At 42.1% G+C, this 19,935-nt stretch overlaps 1 protein-coding gene across 1 annotated transcript in view; it reads right to left on the bottom strand.

Annotated features, from left to right (window-relative positions):
* Positions 1 to 19,715, bottom strand: part of si:ch211-149e23.4 — a 55,984-nt gene extending 36,269 nt beyond the window's left edge. The window contains exons 1-3 of the mRNA XM_034168356.1: positions 19,400 to 19,715; positions 7,975 to 8,301; positions 3,743 to 4,051 (exon numbers count right to left, since the gene is read on the bottom strand). Coding sequence (XP_034024247.1) covers positions 3,743 to 4,051; positions 7,975 to 8,301; positions 19,400 to 19,514 — 751 coding nt within the window. The 5' untranslated portion in view covers positions 19,515 to 19,715. The remainder of the gene's footprint in view (positions 1 to 3,742; positions 4,052 to 7,974; positions 8,302 to 19,399) is intronic.
* Between the last annotated feature and the right edge of the window lie 220 nt (positions 19,716 to 19,935).

Below are 19,935 nucleotides of genomic sequence, written 5' to 3'. Positions count from 1 at the left end.
TAGATCTTTCAAATGCATTTGATACAGTAAATCATGAAATTTTGCTTTCAAAGTTAAACAAATATGGATTTAAGGCAACTGTACACACATGGCTTAGTAATTATTTATCTGAAAGAAAACAGTATGTTTCTCTAAACCTGGACTCGGACATCAATTGTATAGAGTGTGGAGTACCTCAAGGTTCAATTCTGGGACCGTCATTGTTCATAATATATATTAATGATTTTGCATCTGTTGCTAATACTACATTCCCTTTGTTGTTTGCTGATGATACTACTCTTTTTATTTCCAGCAAATATATTGACAGTTTGGTCAGTACTTTAAATGATGATCTTTGTAATTATTCAACCTGGTTCAAAGCCAATAGATTATCATTAAATATAAAAAAGCCTAATTTTAGTTATTTGCTAGCAATAAAAAATGTAATCATGGTGTAATGAAAATTTGCATTGATAATGAAATAATATCTAGGGTCTCATCTATATGTTTTTTGGGGGGTGTTTGGATAGATGAGAAACTGTCTTGGAGAGAACATCTTGATCATGTTTGTAAAAAAATAACCAAGTCAATAGGAATCATAAGCAAAATAAGATATTTAATACATCACAAATGTCATTTGACATTATATTATAGTTTAGTTTATCCATATTTAAGTTATTGTAATATTGTATGTGGAAGTACCTTTGCAACTTATATAAACAAAATATTTCTTCTATAGAAAAAATTTGCTCGAATAGCTACTTGTTCGAAACCTTGTGTTCCAAGTGCACCTCTGTTTTTTTAAATTGCAGCTCTTAAATATTTTCCATATAATTATTGTGTCCTTGCCTCAAGTGGAGGAGTTTAAGTATCTCGGGGTCTTGTTCATGAGTGAGGGACGGATGGAGCGTGAGATCGACAGACGGATCAGTGCAGCATCTGCAGTGATGCAGTGGCTGTATCGGACTGTCGTGGTGAAGAGAGAACTGAGTAGGGGGGCAAAGCTGTTGATTTACCGATCGATCTACGTTCCGATCCTCACCTATGGTCAGGGGCGGTCCTGGAGGCGGGGCGGCACGACCGTGCGGAAAAAAAAAAGGTCAACGGTTCGTGGTTATGTTACGGCAGAGCGGCGCTCCCCCATCCCATGGTGGCTTTCCTCTCTCACTCAAACCTGCAGCTTCACAGTGCTTTAAACAGTGTGGATGCTGAGCGTCCACAGAGTTCAATAGCGAAGCAAAGAGTGCAGCGAAACGAGACAAGTCATTGGATAAATGCTGGGCTTTGTCCCGCCCATCGGACGCTCAGCGTGTCTGGGGGTCTATGGGGCAGTGGGCTGGCCTCGGCTGGCCTGGACGCTCAGCTTCTGCATGATGATTGGATGATCTGTCTGAGGCTGAATCCCTTTTTGATTGACAGCGAAATGAGCGAATCAGCGATCTTTTAGTGTAAACATCCGTGGGAGCATTTTTTAATTTTCATTCTGTTCTGAGTTGAACCGGAGACTTTCCTAATCCTCTTAGCGGCATTTTCTTTGTTAAAAACGACTAGCGACAAATCAAGCTTCTATTTCTGGTGTTTTTTTGTAGCTGCTTGTGTTTGGAGACTGACTTCTATCACTCTTTCTGACTTCTATCGCAGTTTCTGTCCCTACCGAGCAGCGGGTGCTGCTGAGCTCCTCCACCATCACAAAGCACTCACAGGCGGACAAACTTCACACTAGCTTCGTGCCAGTCCCAGCTAGCGAGCGAGCTAGGTAGCAAGCTGCACATAATGGCAGACAATTTGAATGTTGTGGACCGGATTTTGGTGAAACCATTTGATAGTCTTCCTTACGAAGAAGCCATGGCTGCTGTCATGGCTTCAGCTCTCAATGGTTTGCAGGCCAAAGTTAAAGCAATAGCACCCAGTGCAATGTTTGTGCATTGCTATGCACACAGACTGAATCTGGTTCTCTCTCAGGTGGCTAAATGCTTATCTGAGTGCAGAATATTTTTTGCATCACTCTCTGGATTTCCCACATTTTTCTCAAAATCCACAAAGAGGATGTCTTTTCTTGAGTCTGCAGGTTGCTCAAGGTTGCCCAGAAATGCTCCTACTCGATGGAATTTCACATCACGGATAGTGAGCACTGTGGCAAACAATTATGATGCCCTCCTGCAAACTTTTGAGATGATCATTGCAGATAAGTCCATGGATGATGACACATTAGACTGTGCCAATTTCTTTGTGTTTGTTATTGCAGTAGTCATTAAAACCAGAAATTTGTTCTTGAAAATAGCTGTTGTGAGTTAATTTGTGGGATTGTGGGTGTTCTGGACGAAGTTAGTCTTTTCATGGGTGGTGGGGCGGAGGTGGTGGCCACGTTAGTGTGCGGGGGGGGGGGGGGCACGCAGGGGGTTTCACCTGGGGAGTAAATCACTCTAGGACCGCCACTGCCTATGGTCATGAGATTTGGCTCATGACCGAAAGAACGAGATTGCAAGTACAAGCGGCCGAGATGAGTTTCCTCCGCAGGGTGGCTGGGCGCTCCCTTAGAGATAGGGTGAGGAGCTCGGTCACCCGGGAGGAGCTCGGAGTTGAACCGCTGCTCCTCCATGTCGAAAGGAGCCAGTTGAGGTGGCTCGGGCATCTTTTCTGGATGGCCCCTGGACGCCTCGCTGGAGAGGTGTTCCTGGCACGTTCCATCGGGAGGAGGCCCCGGGGAAGACCCAGGACACGCTGGAGGGACTGCGTCTCTCGGCTGGCTTGGGAATGCCTTGGGGTTCCCCCGGAGGAGCTGGGGTAAGTGTGTGTGGATCGGGAGGCTTGAGCTGCTGCCCCCGCGACCCGACTCCGGATAAAGCGGAAAAAAATGGATGGATGGATGGATAGATGGATGTATTTTCTTGATTTGTACGTTTGTTTTCAGAGCTCTGTATGATATTAAGCGGCCTTCCTTCATGAAATATTATTTTGTGCATAACTATCAAATTCATAATTATCCAACCAGGCAGGCTGCACATTTGCATTTACCTTTGCATAGAGCGACTTGTTATCAGCATCACATCAGATATCATGGCGTTAATAATGTACATCTCGTGAATCCATCTATCACCTTATATACGTATAAAAGTGGACTAAAAACGAAGATCCTGCAGGAGTATTTACAATGATTTGTTTTAATCTGGAAAAAAATGGTGTAATTATGTTGTATTCTATTATGTTTGCTTTGTTTGGGAGTAGATTCTCTATAAGCATTTTGGCTTCCACCACTCCCTTGCACATTACTTATATTGTATTTTTTTTCTCTCCCTCTCTCTTTTGTTGTTTTATGTATATACATTATTTTGTTTTATTGTGCTTTATTGTGCTAAATAAACAAATCAAAAAAATCAAATCAACCTAACCTGGTCGGGAGTAAGTTTTATTCAGTTAATTGAATTTCTTTTAGCCTCCTCCCTCTTACACATTAGTTTTACTTCCTCATTCATTCATCTACATCATCCTGTGAGGTTTTATTAGACTTTATTATACTCTTACAGCTGAATCTGTTGGGACAATTGACAAACCCATGACATGGAAATTATCTATGTATCTATGAGTGATGAAGTTATCAATTAATGACTGACTTAGTTGCCATTGCAATATGGTTTTCTGTATGCTCAATACATCACCGTGTGAATATATTCTGATATGCTAAGTGATTTATTGTCTAATTTTGTAAAGCAGAGCGAAAGGAAATAACTGGCATGAAAGCAAAATTTGGTGAAGGTGATCTTACCGAAGGTGTCCACCCTCACTGTCGTGAGAGTGGGCTCGCTCAAGGTTGGGTGATGGACCACACAGGTGACTTGGTCCTCATCCTGGAGGTGAGTGGGGAAGTGGAGGGTGCTGCTCAGGCTGGTCGTGCCATTTGGATGAATGATGTGGCTCATCTGTGCAGTGAAGGGGTAATTGGATAGAGGAAGACTGCCAATCAACCAGCTGATCTGAGGAACTGGTCTGCCACAGAGAGCAGAGCATGACACCAATTGGTAGTGAGTGCCATTGATGGTCTCTGAATTCACCAGGACACGAATGTCTGGCCGGGCTGTGTAAACAGTCACATTACTGAATGAATGCCTCAAAATGTTAAACAATATATTCTACTTAAATTTCAACTGTAATCACACACAAAAATCACTAAATTTTACATAAACATTTGTTAAACTGATTTTCTAATTGGTTGAAACCATGCTTTCTTGCACTTACAGGGTAACACAATACCACTAACTGAGCTGGCAGATCCACAGAGACACTGGTAAAGTTTTACAAGCTTACAAGACAGCACTTTATGAGCAATTACCCTGAAATACTACAGTGTACCACAACAGCAGTTAGCATTTAACCCTTCTGTCTGTCTGATGATTTTTACGCTTTGGTTTTTAATTGGATCTATCTGCTACAGATCAAATGATAATTCTCTGTGATTAGCTGGATCAGCACAGTATAAATAATAAAGTCAGTCAGTCAGTGAGTGGGTGTGAGCTTGTAAGTCTACAAAATTTCTTTAAATAAGTTCATAAGAACATGTCCTGTGAGCCTTCATCACGGTGTTGCTTTGCGCCATGCGGCTCCGTCCCGACGTGCAAATTCCTATGCTCCTCTTTCCATGACAAAAACTCCTGTAACAGTGGAATGTGCCGTTCATTTCCAAACTGAACGCTGTGTTGATCCAGGATGTCGTCTGACTACCACAGAAATTGCAGAAGACGTGGACATCAGCACTTTTTCGGCACATTGAGACAGACGTGCGTAGGAATTCCGCGCGTCGCGGTGGAGCCGCATGGCGCAGAGCAACGCCGTGATGAAGCCTCACAGGACATGTTCTGGCATGTCCAGCTCATCCACAATTTCTTGGCTAGTCACACGACTGAAAAGCCACCGAAAGCCGTCTGAAAGCCATCTGAAAGCCGTCCTGTGAGACCAACACGGAGGTGCTTTTGTCCATGCCATTTGCAGCTTTGTGGCACATCCCTCCGCTTCTCTTTCCATGACAAAAAATCCTGTAACAGTGGAATGTGCCGAAAAAGTGCTGATGTCCACATCTTCTGCCATTTTTGTGGAAGTCAGACGACATCCCGGATCAACAAAGCCTTCACGTTGGAAATGATCTGGTTGTTTCAGCGGGGTTTCAGCCTGTCGATCGGCACTCAGAGTGCGCCGCACTCTCAGCCGCTGTGGGCGGTCTTTAAACCGGCTGGAGCATTCCTTAATCTGTGTAATCCCCATAAAATCGTCCCTGAAAGCCATCTGAATTTTCCGAATGGTGTCCACCTGGAGGTCTCTCACAGTTTCTGGAAAAATTTGATGCAGCAAAGCTCCAAATCGTTCAGACATTTTATTCGCAATAAAAATCCGACGAGAGGGGTGGACCACTGCTCACACAAAGCCTGCTCACAGGCGAATGATGCAACCGACAGGCGTGAAAAAACTCACGCATGCTCACAAAGGTTCAAGCTTGGCTGATGCAATCACACGTGATTCAAATCCATATGGTTTTTGCAAAAAATAAAAAGGTCGGATAGTTTTCTAACAGACCTCGTATTTTATAATCATTTCAATAGGAATGTTGACACAGTGGGGCATGTGTAGGCTTGTTTAGCAGACACATATAAAATAGGTATTTTGTTTGCATGCAATTTATGAAGCCTTGTTGCCAATCACAGGGTCCTGGTGGCTACTAAGGCCACTGTTGATGAATTAGCTTGCTGCACCGTAGGAAATAAATTAGCTAGCATGCAAACTTGATTAGGACACACTCACATACATGTTAACTTTAACTCATTTAGCCACTTGTTCAAGAGCCACAGTGTAAACTGTGCAGGTCACTAGCAACCTATTTCATAAAGGACGTTCGACAAATCTGAATCTATCTCTGAAATCTGAGTTGATTTACCCTGTGATGGCAAACTATGAACTTTGAGTTTGAGAACAGCTGATTTTACTTAAATGGACTGCATTTATATAGCGCTTTTCCATCTGCATCAGATATCAAAGCGCTTTATATGCAAGGTACTCACTACACACTGGGAGCAACTCAGGGATTAAGGACCTTGCCCAAGGGCCCTTAGTGATTTTCCGGTCAGGCTGGAGTTTGAACCGAGGATCCTCTGGTCTGAAGCCCAACATTTAACCACTAGACCATCACTTCCCTTCACTCATCACATCACCTTAACTCAATTTAATCAAGTCAGAGTAGGTTCACAAAAGGAGAGATAAATACAGTGCACCCAAAAAGGCACAGGGCTTCACTTTTTCCACGTTTTGTTATGTTACAGCCTTATTCCAAAAGGGGTAAATTAATTTTTCCTCTCAAATATTTTTGTAAATTTATTAAAAATAAAAACTAAGCAATTACATGTACATAAGTATCACACACCAGTCAAAGGAATTGTGTGTAGACAGTTCCTTTGACTTCATGCTTGGCTTGTGCTCTGACATGGACTGCTATCTGTGGGACCTTATATGTAGGCAGGTGTGTGTCTTTCCAAATCATGTCCAATCAACTGAATTTACCCCAGGTGGACTCCAGTTAAGCTGTAGAAACATCTCAAGGATGATCAGTGGAAACAGGATGTACCTGAGCTCAATGTTGAGCTTCACGGCAAAGGCTGTGAATACTTATGTACAAGTGATTTCTTTCTTTTCTTTTTTTTAATGAATTTACAAAAATCTCATAATTTCCCCCCCCCATTGTCATTATGGGGTATTGTGTGTAGAATTTTGAGAGAAAAACGTATTTCATCCATTTTGGAATAAGCCTGTAACATAACAAAATGTGGAAAAAGTGCAGAGCTGTGAATAGTTTCTGAATACATGATAGATAGATAGATAGATAGATAGATAGATAGATAGATAGATAGATAGATAGATAGATAGATAGATAGATAGATAGATAGATAAGATTCAGCTGGAAGAAAACAAAATTATAATAAAACCTCATGCTCATCTTCACAGAATGATGCAGATGAATGAATGGGGAAATAAAACAGCTGTGTAACCACTACTGAAGGCTGTCCCTTACAGAATGAGTCTCATATACAGTGAGGCAAAATAATATTTGATCCCCTGCTGATTTTGCAGGTTTTTCCATCCATAAAGAATGAAGAGGTCTGTAATTCTTTTTTTTTAATTGCATGAAATAAATATTTGATCATCTACCAACCAGCAAGAAATCTGGCTCTCAGAGACCTGCTCTCACAGGTGGAAAAAGTTGCAAAATTGACAGTGGATCAAATACTTATTTGCCTCACTGTATATATGGTACTCATAGCAATAGAGCTTTACATATATGAGATTATTTACATATGACTTGCCAACTGCTTAGTACTCCAGGCTTTTAAAGAATGGCCACCACTTTGGTTACATTATGCTGCATGTATGTTGATCAAGTGATGTATATTTCCACACAAAATTGTTTCAAATGAGCTGCTATGAGATCATGTTATTGTCCATCAGCCACAGACAGTAACAGATGGGTCATGTCGGGATGATGACATCATGCGCTGAGGCAGGGTCCCCTCAAATCTAGTGAATCAAGGCTCGTGAACAATGCCGATAACCAATGCCAATAAGGGGAGGTGATGGTCTAGTAGTTAAGGCGTTGGGCTTGAGAGCAGAAGATCCTCGGTTTAAATCCCAGCCTTACTGGAAAATCACTAAGGGCCCTTGGGCAAGGTCTGTAATCCCCTATTGCTCCCGGTGTGTAGTGAGCACCTTGTATGTCAGCACCCTGACATCAGGGTGAATGTGAGGCACTCTTGTAAAGTGCTTTGAGCATCTGATGCAGATGGAAAAGCGCTATATAAATGCAGTGTTTTTACCATTTACCGATAATAACCATTTTTTCATAAGGCTTTGAATGACATATCACTTGTCCTAATATTTCGTGTTTTCAGTGAGCTGAGAGCAAGTTTCTTTTTTTTAAATGAAAACACAATTTCTTGATTGTGAAAAAGTGAATGGTCTTACCTAATACAGTGAGGAACAGTTTGTCTGTAAAAGCTGCATCTTCTGATGCAAATTCACAGGTGTATTCTCCCTCTACAGCCACACTGGACACTCTCATCTTTACTGTCAGGTTGGTAGGAGAGTCTGGGATTGAGAAGTCGACATCACGTTTAAATGGTTTGTCATTCGCAAACCCTGTTATTCGCTTAGCTCTAATTTTGGAATCAATCTGTCGTTTCCACTGGGCATTGGTAATGGTGCCTTCACCCAGATATCTGCAGCTCAGGTATACATCTTCTCCCAGGATTGCTGTGACATTGGCTGTGATCTCTATAACCTGCTCGTCACCTGTATTTGAGACAAGAAACAACACTGTTAGATTCTCCAAATGTATGTGAATATATCTTTGTCATTTGAATGGTGAATTGTATGTCACTTGACAGTCATTATTTGTCCTATTGCATGAGTGTCTTCATCTATCGTGCATTTTGATTTTAATTTTTTTATGCTTTTCGTCACAATAATAAGAGACTGCTTGCAGACTTGCTAAAACAAATATTCCAAATAATCCGTGTCTGCTATGTTTAACTTGCATGGAATTTAATAAACGCAAAAAGAATTTCAGCCATTTCATATATATTACTGTGGAACAAACAGCACAAACAGTGTTGTAAAGGACAATAAGCAGGGTGTTAAAGAGCAAACTTCACTTTCCCCCAGAATGACATAAATAGGAAGCGATCGCCACTCACAGCGATTCCCATTGAAAATAATGGAGAAACAACCCGAACTTCTTGCATGCATGTTTACATAAAACAAACACAATAACAACATTGAAACACAACACAGATAATATATTCAGTTTTAGGCACAATATACAAAGAGTTTTATGCTGCAGTGTTAATGCTGTTGTCTGTGTGCAGTGATTAAAGTGCAGTCTGATCAGAGAGTCTCAATGCATTTCTCAATGCAACTGACATCTCGCAGAGCGGTGAACTCTTTGAAGTTTTGCAAGATTTTGTGGGATTTGAAACCTCAATAGGGCAAATACGAGTAGAAGGAAAAGCTGAGGTGGTCTCACATGCACTGCTGAGCTCCTCAGTGTAGCAAACCTAATCTTAGCAGTATATCGGCAAGTCACGTCAGCTGCTAGGCAGATGCACAGACAGCAGTGGATTCACTGCTGGCCACTTCCTGCTCCAGAAGAAACACCTGTCTGATTTTAAGTAAAATATTAAATGACATAGCTCTATTTGCATACCACTTAAAACAAATTATGGATGATTCTCACTCATGTAATGGAAAGAATATTTACATTACATACATGCATGTAAATACTCTTACATTGCACTCATAAACATTCATTATTTGTACATTACATAACGGCTGAGTGGAACCTTGTCATTTGACTGGTGCTTCGTATATCACATTACATAGATTAATTCATCCCGTTTGTGTTGCATTGCATTTAGAGTGCAGCTTGGTTCCATTTAGAGTGCAAATTTAGTTGACAATTTAGTGACATGCTGACTACCAATCCAGGAGAAGGCAGCATGACGTCAGCTCACTCAAACAAAATAATCAAAGATGGGTGAAAAATACAGCTGCATTTCTGTATACATCTAACATGCTTGGTAGTTTTCTCATATATTATATTTCATAAAAGTTAGTGAGAAATAAACACTTCAAAACCAGATAATACAACCCCAATTCCAATGAAGCTGGGACATTGTGTAAAATGATTTGCAAATCCTCTTCAACCTATATTCAATTGAATACACCACAAAGACAAAATATTTAATGCTCAAACTGATAAACTTTATTGTTTTTGTGCAAATATTTGCTCAATTTGAAATGTATGCCTGCAACATGTTTCAAAAAAGCTGGGACAGTGGTATGTTTACCACTGTGTTACATCACCTTTCATTCTAACAACACTCAATAAGCATTTGGGAACTGAGGACACTAATTGTTGAAACTTTGCAGATGGAATTCTTTGCCATTCTTGCTTGATGTACGACTTCAGTTGTTTTTATTTTGCACTTCATAATGCACCACACATTTTCAATGGGCAACAGGTCTGGACTACAGGCAGGCCAGTCTAGTACCATACCATCACAGATGCTGGGTTTTGAACTTTGCGCTGGTAACAATCTGGATGGTCTTTTTCCTCTTTTTTTCTGGAGGACACGACGTCCATGATTTCCAAAAATAATTTGAAATGTGGACTCATTAGACCACAGCACACTTTTCCACTTTGCGTCTGTCCATTTCAAATGAGCTTGGGCCCAGAGAAGGTGGCAGCATTTCTGGATGTTGTTGATGTATGGCTTTCATTTTGCACGGTAGAGTTTTAACTTGCACTTGTAGATGTAGCAATGAACTGTGTTAATTGACAATGGTTTTCTAAAGTGTTCCTGAGCCCACACGGTAAGATCCTTTACACAATGATGTTGGTTTTTAATGCAGTGCCACCTGAGGGATCGAAGATCACGGGCATTCAGTGTTGGTTTTCAGCCTTGCCACTTATGTGCAGAAAGTTCTCCAGATTCTCTGAATCTTCTGATTTTATTATGGACTGTAGATGATGGAATCCCTAAATTCTTTGCAACTGAACATTGAGAAAAATTGTTCTTAAACTGTTGGACTATTTTTTCTTGCAGTTGTTCACAAAGTGGTGATCCTTACCCCATCTTTGCTTGTAAATGGCTGAAACTTTTGGGGATGCTCCTTTTATACCCAATCATGACACTCACAATTAGTGTCCTCAGTTCCCAAATGCTTATTGAGTGTTGTTAGAAGGAAAGGTGATGTAACACAGTGGTAAACATACCACTGTCCCAGCCTTTTTGAAACGTATTGCAATGCATCCATTTCAAAATGAGCAAATATTTGCACAAAACAATAAAGTTTATCAGTGTGAACATTAAATATCTTGTCTTTGTGGTGTATTCAATTCAATATAAGTTGAAGAGGATTTGCAAATCATTGTATTTGTCAGGCTTTGGGTTCTGTTTGCTGCCTTCTTGGTTTTGGTTTGATTATTCTGTTGTGTTTTGTCTCTTGCTGGGGTTTTCCTGCTTGGGTCTGTCTGTTCCTTTCTCTCTTGCTGGTCTCTGCTGTCTCTTGGTGCTGGGTGTTTCCTTCTCCCTGGCCACACCCTCTTTCTGGAGCATTCCATGCACACCTGCTCTCAATCTGCACCTCATCACCTGGGTGTATATAAGCTCCTCAGATTGCCTCATTCCTTGCCCTTCTTTCCAGCTCTGTTTGTGTATTCTCGACCTGCTTGTCTCACGTGTGTTACGACTACCTGCCTGTATCCTCAACCACGCCTTCTGCCTGATGATTCTGATTTTGTTACTCTTGTTGGACTGTCTTACTCTGTATTGGACCCTGTTTACTGTTCAAGTAAACTGCTTTTACTTACAGAGCCTGTTGTGTGAGTCCTGCATTTGCGTCCAGCCGAATCCGACCTCCATACCTGATAGATCAATCTGGCCAACAATGGACGCAGTGGACTTGATGCCTTTCCAGCTTGCGGTACGCCATCACAGTAAGCAGCTGGCCCAGCAAGAGGATCGGCTCAATGCTCTCAGCGCTGGTCTTGATGACCTAGCTCAGCGACTGGACGCCTTCATGTCCTCCGTGAGCTCTCGTTAGAACTACTTCTATTGAAGTTTGATACTCAGGCCAGCCCAGACCCAGCAAAGAGCAACATTAGCTCCCCGGCGTCACATCCACCCTCCGCCATCTTGACCACTACACTGGAAGCTGCCATCTGTACCCAGCTTTCCCGCCCTGAACAATTCTCCGGGGAGACAGGTGATGTCATGCCTTTCATCACGCAGTGTGAGTTACATTTTGAACTTATGCCCAGTATGTTTCCGTCTGATAGGACGAAGATAGCATACATAATCTCTCACCTGTCTAGCCGGGCTGTGGTGTGGGCGACTGCGGAGTGGAGCAGTCAGTCGCCATCTTGCTCCTCCATTAGTGCATTCACCGCAGCGCTCCTGCAGGTATTTCAACACACCCACCAGGGCGCAAAGCAGTGCGCTCTCTATTGAGGCTTAAGCAGGGCACTTGCCGAGTGGCTGATTACACTGTGGATTTCCGCATCCTGGCCACTAAGAGTGAGTGGAACCCAGCTGCACTTCAAGATGTGTTCTTTCAGGGACTGGCAGCCGAGGTTGGAGATCAGCTGATTGCCGTCGAATTGCCAGAGGATTTGGATGAGTTGATCGCCCTGGCTATCTGGATCGACCGGCGTGCCTGTTGGATGTTCCCGTCGCGAGCCACATCACCTGCCCAGGTGCGCCTTCACCTCACACTCGAGTTCCACCCTGGTCCAGCACTCCAGCGTCAACTCCACACATCAAGGGACCGAAGAACCAATGCAGCCGGCCTCACGCATCTATCTCAGGAGGTACAACAGTGCAGACAAGACGATGGACTTTGTTTTTATTGTGGCCAACCCGGTCATTTGATTGCATGTTGTCCAGTCAGGGGTGCTTCTGCTAAGCCTCATGCCTCGGTGTGGGTGAGTCACAGCTCTATTTTTGCTTCGAGCTCTCAGAATTTAATTCCTGCTAAATTGCAATCTGATCAAGACACTGAAATGGTGCAAGCATTCTTGGATTCTGGGTCTGACACTAATCTGATGTTACTCTCTCTCGCCAGGTCCCTGCACCTTAAATTATTTTGCATCTCGCGACCTCTCGTGGTCAGGGCGGTGGATGGACACGAGCTCGGGCAGATTACTCATCGAACTCAGTCAGTCCGCCTTATAATCAATGAGAATCATGTAGAAACAATCAGTTTTCTTGTATTAAACAAAATGACTCACTCCGTTATCCTGGGGCACCCCTGGCTGCAATGGCACAGCCCCAATTTCAATTGAGCGAATAGTATGATTACTGAATTGGGGCCCTCTTGCCCCGGAAGGTGTTTAATCAGTTACAAGTCACAGCCTGTGCCAGTTCAGTCAGACCTAGCTGGGGTCCTGCCTTGATATCATGATTTAGCACCTGTGTTTAGTAAGATGAAAGCTAAGTTAGTCCTGCCTCATCGTGCGTATGATTGCACCATTGATTTGTTGCCTGGGACCAGCCCGCCTCGAGGGAAGTTATACAACCCCTGGCAACAATTATGGAATCACCGGCCTCGCAGGATGTTCATTCAGTTGTTTAATTTTGTAGAAAAAAAGCAGATCACAGACATGACACAAAACTAAAGTCATTTCAAATGGCAACTTTCTGGCTTTAAGAAACACTATAAGAAGTCAGGAAAAAAAAAAATTGTGGCGGTCAGTAACGGTTACTTTTTTAGACCAAGCAGAGGGAAAAAATATGGAATCACTCAATTCTGAGGAAAAAATTATGGAATCATGAAAAACAAAAGAACGCTCCAACACATCACTAGTATTTTGTTGCACCACCTCTGGCTTTTATAACAGCTTGCAGTCTCTAAGGCATGGACTTAATGAGTGACAAACAGTACTCTTCATCAATCTGGCTCTAACTTTCTCTGATTGCTGTTGCCAGATCAGCTTTGCAGGTTGGAGCCTTGTCATGGACCATTTTCTTCAACTTCCACCAAAGACTTTCAATTGGATTAAGATCCGGACTATTTGCAGGCCATGACATTGACCCTATGTGTCTTTTTGCAAGGAATGTTTTCACAGTTTTTGCTCTATGGCAAGATGCATTATCATCTTGAAAAATGATTTTATCATCCCCAAACATCAGAAAAGTGTCCAAAATATCAACGTAAACTTGTGCATTTATTGATGATGTAATGACAGCCATCTCCCCAGTGCCTTTACCTGACATGCAGCCCCATATCATCAATGACTGTGGAAATTTACATGTTCTCTTCAGGCAGTCATCTTTATAAATCTCATTGGAACGGCACCAATCAAAAGTTCCAGCATCATCACCTTGCCCAATGCAGATTTGAGATTCATCACTGAATATGACTTTCATCCAGTCATCCACAGTCCACGATTGCTTTTCCTTAGCCCATTGTAACCTTGTTTTTTTCTGTTTAGGTGTTAATGATGGCTTTCGTTTAGCTTTTCTGTATGTAAATCCCATTTCCTTTAGGCGGTTTCTTACAGTTCGGTTACAGACGTTGACTCCAGTTTCCTCCCGTTCGGTCCTCATTTGTTTTGTTGTGCATTTTCGATTTTTGAGACATATTGCTTTAAGTTTTCTGTCTTGACGCTTTGATGTCTTCCTTGGTCTACCAGTATGTTTGCCTTTAACAACCTTCCCATGTTGTTTGTATTTGGTCCAGAGTTTAGACACAGCTGACTGTGAACAACCAACATCTTTTGCAACATTGCGTGATGATTTACCCTCTTTTAAGAATTTGATAATCCTCTCCTTTGTTTCAATTGACATCTCTCGTGTTATAGCCATGATTCATGTCAGTCCACTTCGTGCAACAGCTCTCCAAGGTGTGATCACTCCTTTTTAGATGCAGACTAACGAGCAGATCTGATTTGATGCAGGTGTTAGTTTTGGGGATGAAAATTTACAGGGTGATTCCATAATTTTTTCCTCAGAATTGAGTGATTCCATATTTTTTCCCTCTGCTTGGTCTAAAAAAGTAACCGTTACTGACTGCCACAATTTTTTTTCCTGATTTCTTATAGTGTTGCTTAAAGTCAGAAAGTTGCCATTTGAAATGACATTAGTTTTGTGTCATGTCTGTGATCTGCTTTTTTTCTACAAAATTAAACAACTGAATGAACATCCTCCGAGGCCGGTGATTCCATAATTTTTGCCAGGGGTTGTACTCACTGTCTGCTCCTGAACGCACCGCAATGCAGGAATACATACAGGAATTGTTGGACGCAAGCTTAATTCAGCCCTCATCGTCACCAACAGGGGCAGGGTTTTTCTTTGTGACAAAAAAGGATAAAACGTTTCGGCCCTGTATTGATTATCGAGGTCTAAATGACATAATTGTAAAGAACCGCTACCCTTTACCATTGATGTCATCTGCTTTCGTGTCACTAGAGGGTGCCAAAGTATTTACCAAATTGGACCTCCGTAACGCTTACCATTTGGTCAGGATCAGCCAGGGTGACGAATGGAAGACAACATTTAACACTACTTCCGGATACTACGACTATCTGGTGATGCCTTTCAGGCTCACTAATGCACCAGCCATCTTGCAAATTCTCATTAACGATGTTCTGCATGAATTCTTGAATAAGTTTGTGTTCGTGTACCTAGATGACATTCTGATTTATTCTCCTGACCTTGAGACTCACACCAGGCATGTACGGACAGTATTACAAACCCTTCTGCAGAATGAGCTGTACGTCAAGGCAGAGAAATGCGAATTCCATAAGTCTACTGTGTCCTTTCTGGGATTCGTTATCACTGAGGGGTTCCCCTCAGTGAACCACTTTATCGGGACAGACCCCAATAAAGTGGTTGTGGTACGGGATTGGGCGGTGCCTGGTAGCTGTAAAGAAATTAAGAGATTTCTGTGATTCGCAAATTTCTATCAAAAGTTTCTTCGAAATTTCAGTTCAGTAGCCGCTCCGCTGTATAATGTGACCTCGTCGCTACAAGTGTTCGAGTGGACTCTGGAATGTGAGGTCCTAAAGCAACGGTTTACTACTGCCCCCGTGCTACTCCCTCCTGACCCCCCATGTCAGTTCGTGGTTGAGGTCGATGCGTCGGATATTGGTCTGGGAGCAATTCTATCACAAATGTGTGCCACAGACACATGATTACATCCTTGTGCCTTTCTATCTTGCAAGTTGTCTGCCTTGGAATGCAATTATTTCATCGGCGACTGGGAACTGCTTGCGGTCAAGATGGCCTTGGAGGAGTGGCGACATTGGCTTGAGGGGGCACAGATGCCATTTATTGTTTATACCGATCATAAGAATTTAGCTTATTTGCATTCTGCTAAGCGACTGAATGCCCGCCAGGCTCGTTGGGCAATATTTTTCAGCAGGTCTGATTTTGTTATCACTTACTGGCCCGGGTCGAAAAATGGTAAACCCAACACGTTGTGTTGACAATACGATGACCCCAATACACAAGCAGACCCGGGTAATATTCTGTCATCCACATGTTTCGTTTCAGCAATCACCTGGGAAATTGAGTCTTGTGTAAGGGCCACGCTAGAGAGCGAAGCCATTCCTACCGACTGTCCAGCTGATAAATTGTTTGTATCGACCCCCTCAGGGTTGAAGTTATCAAGTGGGGCCATGGTAGTCATTTCTCCTGTCATCCAGGTATTAAAAAGACAATGTTTGTTCTCCAACAATGGTTCTAGTGGCCTTGTATGATAAAAGATGTAAATGAGTTTGTCAATGCCTGTCAGACTTGAGCTATGCACAAGTCCTCCACTCGTCCTCACACCGGTTCGTTATTACCTCTATCTATCCATAGACGGCTGTGGACCCATATTTCCCTGGATTTTGTTACTGGACTGCCTCCCTCTAAAGGACACATGGTAATTCTTACTGTTGTTGATAGACTGTCCAAGATGTGTGTTTGTACTTTTGCCTAAATTGCCTTCTGCCAAGGAGTTAGCTGAACTGATGCTTACACATTTTCCATATTCATAGGTTTCCACAAAACATCGTCTCTGACCGGGGTCTGCAGTTCATCTCGGGGTTTTGGAGGGAATTCTGCCATCTCCTTGGGGCCATGTCCAGTCTCACATCTGGGTACCATCCTCAGGCAAACGGTCAGACTGAATGTTTTAATCAGGAGCTGGAGAAAGGTTTGCGAATATTGTGGTCACAACACCCGTCCACCTGGTCCTCACATTGATCATGGATTGAGTTAGTGCACAACAGTTTACCATCAGCTTCTTCTGGGTATTTGCCTTTTCATGTTGTTTTCGGTCATCAACCTTCTTTGTTTGTCCCTACAGTTCTGCAATCTTCGGTTCAGTCTGCCCTTGGTTTGATCATTTGGTGCCAACGGATCTGGGAGCGGGCTCGAAGAGCTCTCGCCCATTCTTCAGCCCTTTATAAGATGGCGGCAGACGGTAAGCGGTCAGTCGCTCTGGCCTATACCGTTGGCCAGAAAGTGTGGTTGTCGACACGTCACCTCCTGCTCCGTGAGGTTCCGCACAAATTGGCTCCCAGGTTTGTTGGTCCCTTCCACGGGGCTAAAATGATCAATCCTGTTTCGGTTCAGCTCCGGTTACCCGCTTCCATGCGAATTCACCCCACGTTTCATGTTAGCCATATTAAGCCTCGTCAATCCAGTCCACTGTAAACTGCTTTCCAAGTAAACTGCTTTTACTTACAGAGCCTGTTGTGTGAGTCCTGCATTTGCGTCCAGCCGAATCAGACCTCCACACCTGATAGTATTCTGTTTTTATTTATATTTCACACAATGTCCCAACTTCATTGGAATTGGGGTTGTACTTCTATGTGATTTACAAGACATCAGAAATGGTAGCATGCTAAGTGATACAGGAAAGTCACTGTGAAAGATGTTGGACTGAAACAAATCAACCAAACTTTGGTTCCTTTAAAATTCAAAATCCCTCAACATCTCAGAAAGGTCGCCACTCTGCAAAATGTCAACAACATTGAGAAATGCACTGAAACAGTCAGTTAACGCTGAAATTTAACCGCTGCACATGGACAACAGCATCAACTTCGCAAGGTAAAACTCTTTGTATATTGTGTCTAAACCTCTCATGAATATATTATCTGGGCTTTTAGATGTTGTTGTCTTTGTTTTATATAAACATGCGAGAAGCTCAGGTTGTTTCTCTGTTATTTAAGTGACTTTGCTCTTTAACGCCCTGCTTATTGTCCTTTACAACACTTTGTGCTGTTTGTTCTAGAGTAATATAGATAAGATGTCTGACATTCGTTTGTGTTCATGAAGTTCCATGCAGATTGAAGGTGGCAGATATGGAATATTTTGAATATTTGTTTTAGCAAGTTTTCAGAGGTCTCATGCATGGAGTCTCTAACAAATGTTATGAAAGGCATAAAAAAATTAAATTTTGGTAGTATAATGTTAATTTGTAATTGTTGTCATGTTACTTTGACTGCAGCACCTCTCTGGTGCGGAAGGGATTATGGGATATCTCAATAGGGCGAATGGAGGAACAGTTCATGGTAACCATGTCTGTCTTCTCCATCCTTTATAATCTATCATTAAACACTGTGCACAGTAATGCCAAGTAACCACAAGCTGGCCACACACTGGGAACACCCATGAAGTGACAAACACCAACTGCTTGTCACCCTCATTTGTAGCTAATCTGACTGACTGTAGGCTTATACACGTAGTGATGAGGTGACGAATAGGCTCTTGTTACAACATAATGAAGTTCATTATGCTAATGAAATGAAAGCAGTCCGAATCAGAAATCAGGAAAGATTTCAGAATAGAGTTCTTTTAATACCACCTGACATGGTGTGGCACTCCAGTGCATGACTGAGCCCAGTTTACTGTATTCCTCTGCTGTATTCACCAAGGTCATAGTTATCCTGTCTGCCAGATGAAGTCTAGTAAATTTGTATTTTATTTAAACCACAAAAATATGATGATGAAAAACCTGTGGGCACACATGCAGCTGCTGCAGCCTAAACTAGATCGACTGCATCAAACGTTGCTAAGGCTGAGACACTGTTAGTCTCTCTAAATATCACAGCACATGGAAAGTCTTCAAAGCCACTTAAGAGGAGAGTGTGAGAGAGTAAGGGAGAAATAAATATACTGTATTAGTTCCATTATGTGCAGTAGGTTCATAATTCATTTGCCCTTGAAAGTTATTGCCAAAATAAATGTCAGCCAAGCACAGAAAAGACACACCTCGTGGATACAAACTAAGCAACAACAGAGTGAAAATTGTGTTTTCAGCTTAGATTAGATTTCCAGAACCCCCTCCCCTCCAAAAAGCAGCAACATTTTTTATTTATTTAAATTTTGGGCAAACTGGGGCTTTGGTAAACAAATAATTCTTGCGACTCAAAAAGAAGAAAAAAAAAAATTCACACATTTATTCATCTCCAGCTGGAGGTTCCAGACTCTACAGGAACAAAACTTGTGTAAGGATTCACCTGACACTGAACTGAAAACCAGAGAGAGCAAGGTCTAAAAAGGTGCAGCCTGCAGAGGACCCCCAACAAATAGGAAAAAAAAGACCCTAATATATTAACTTTAAAGGGCTGTAAAAAAGCCAGTGAGCTTTTGGATGACACAGCTAATCAATAATAATGGAAAACACAAAAAAATACCAGTAAACAAATAAAAGCTGATAACTCTATTCAGTGTGCATTCATCTGCATGTGAATTTATTGGTTGTCAGCGTCAAAAATGGCACTGCATCCTGGATTAATGTAAATGCCACAGGTTAAACAGCACCTTTCGGGCCTGTAAAATAAGCTCATAAACAGCTGACACTCACAGATGGATTGTAAACCCTGCAGACTTACCCAAAATTTCCACACAGTGAGCAACATTTAGGATGAGACCCAAAAGCAGCAGCCTGAAGCGTCCCATGATGGTGTCACTGAGTGAAACAACGCTGGGCAAACCTGTGCAATACATAAAGCTATTTAAAATGTGTGTTTGCGTGCTCTGTGGTTTGTGGTTAGAGACATGCACCCTCGCCAGCTGCACACGTGCAGTTGTGTGTGCACGTGCACTGCCACTCACACACCCACATATACGTGTTCTATGCACGACTGATATGCATAATACAACTTCTTCCTTTTACTGAACTTCTGTTTGCCACAGTTATTGCCACACATTTTACTTAACTGATACCATTTTGTTTTGTTTTTTTTGTTTGTTTTTTTGTCATTTCAGCTGGAAGTCACCATGCAGAATGCATCTGTTTTAGCTTTAGGACTGGTACAACAAATAAAAATCATTAGTCGACTGCAGATCAAAGCAGTGAAACAGATGATTTAAAAACAACAACTATTGAACTACAGTACATGTTGAAATTATGGCATTAACACAGGGA

Source organism: Thalassophryne amazonica, chromosome 4 (assembly GCF_902500255.1).
Source record: "Thalassophryne amazonica chromosome 4, fThaAma1.1, whole genome shotgun sequence".
In the NCBI taxonomy this organism is placed as follows: Eukaryota; Metazoa; Chordata; class Actinopteri; order Batrachoidiformes; family Batrachoididae; genus Thalassophryne; species Thalassophryne amazonica.
This window is presented reverse-complemented; position numbering and strand designations above follow the sequence as displayed.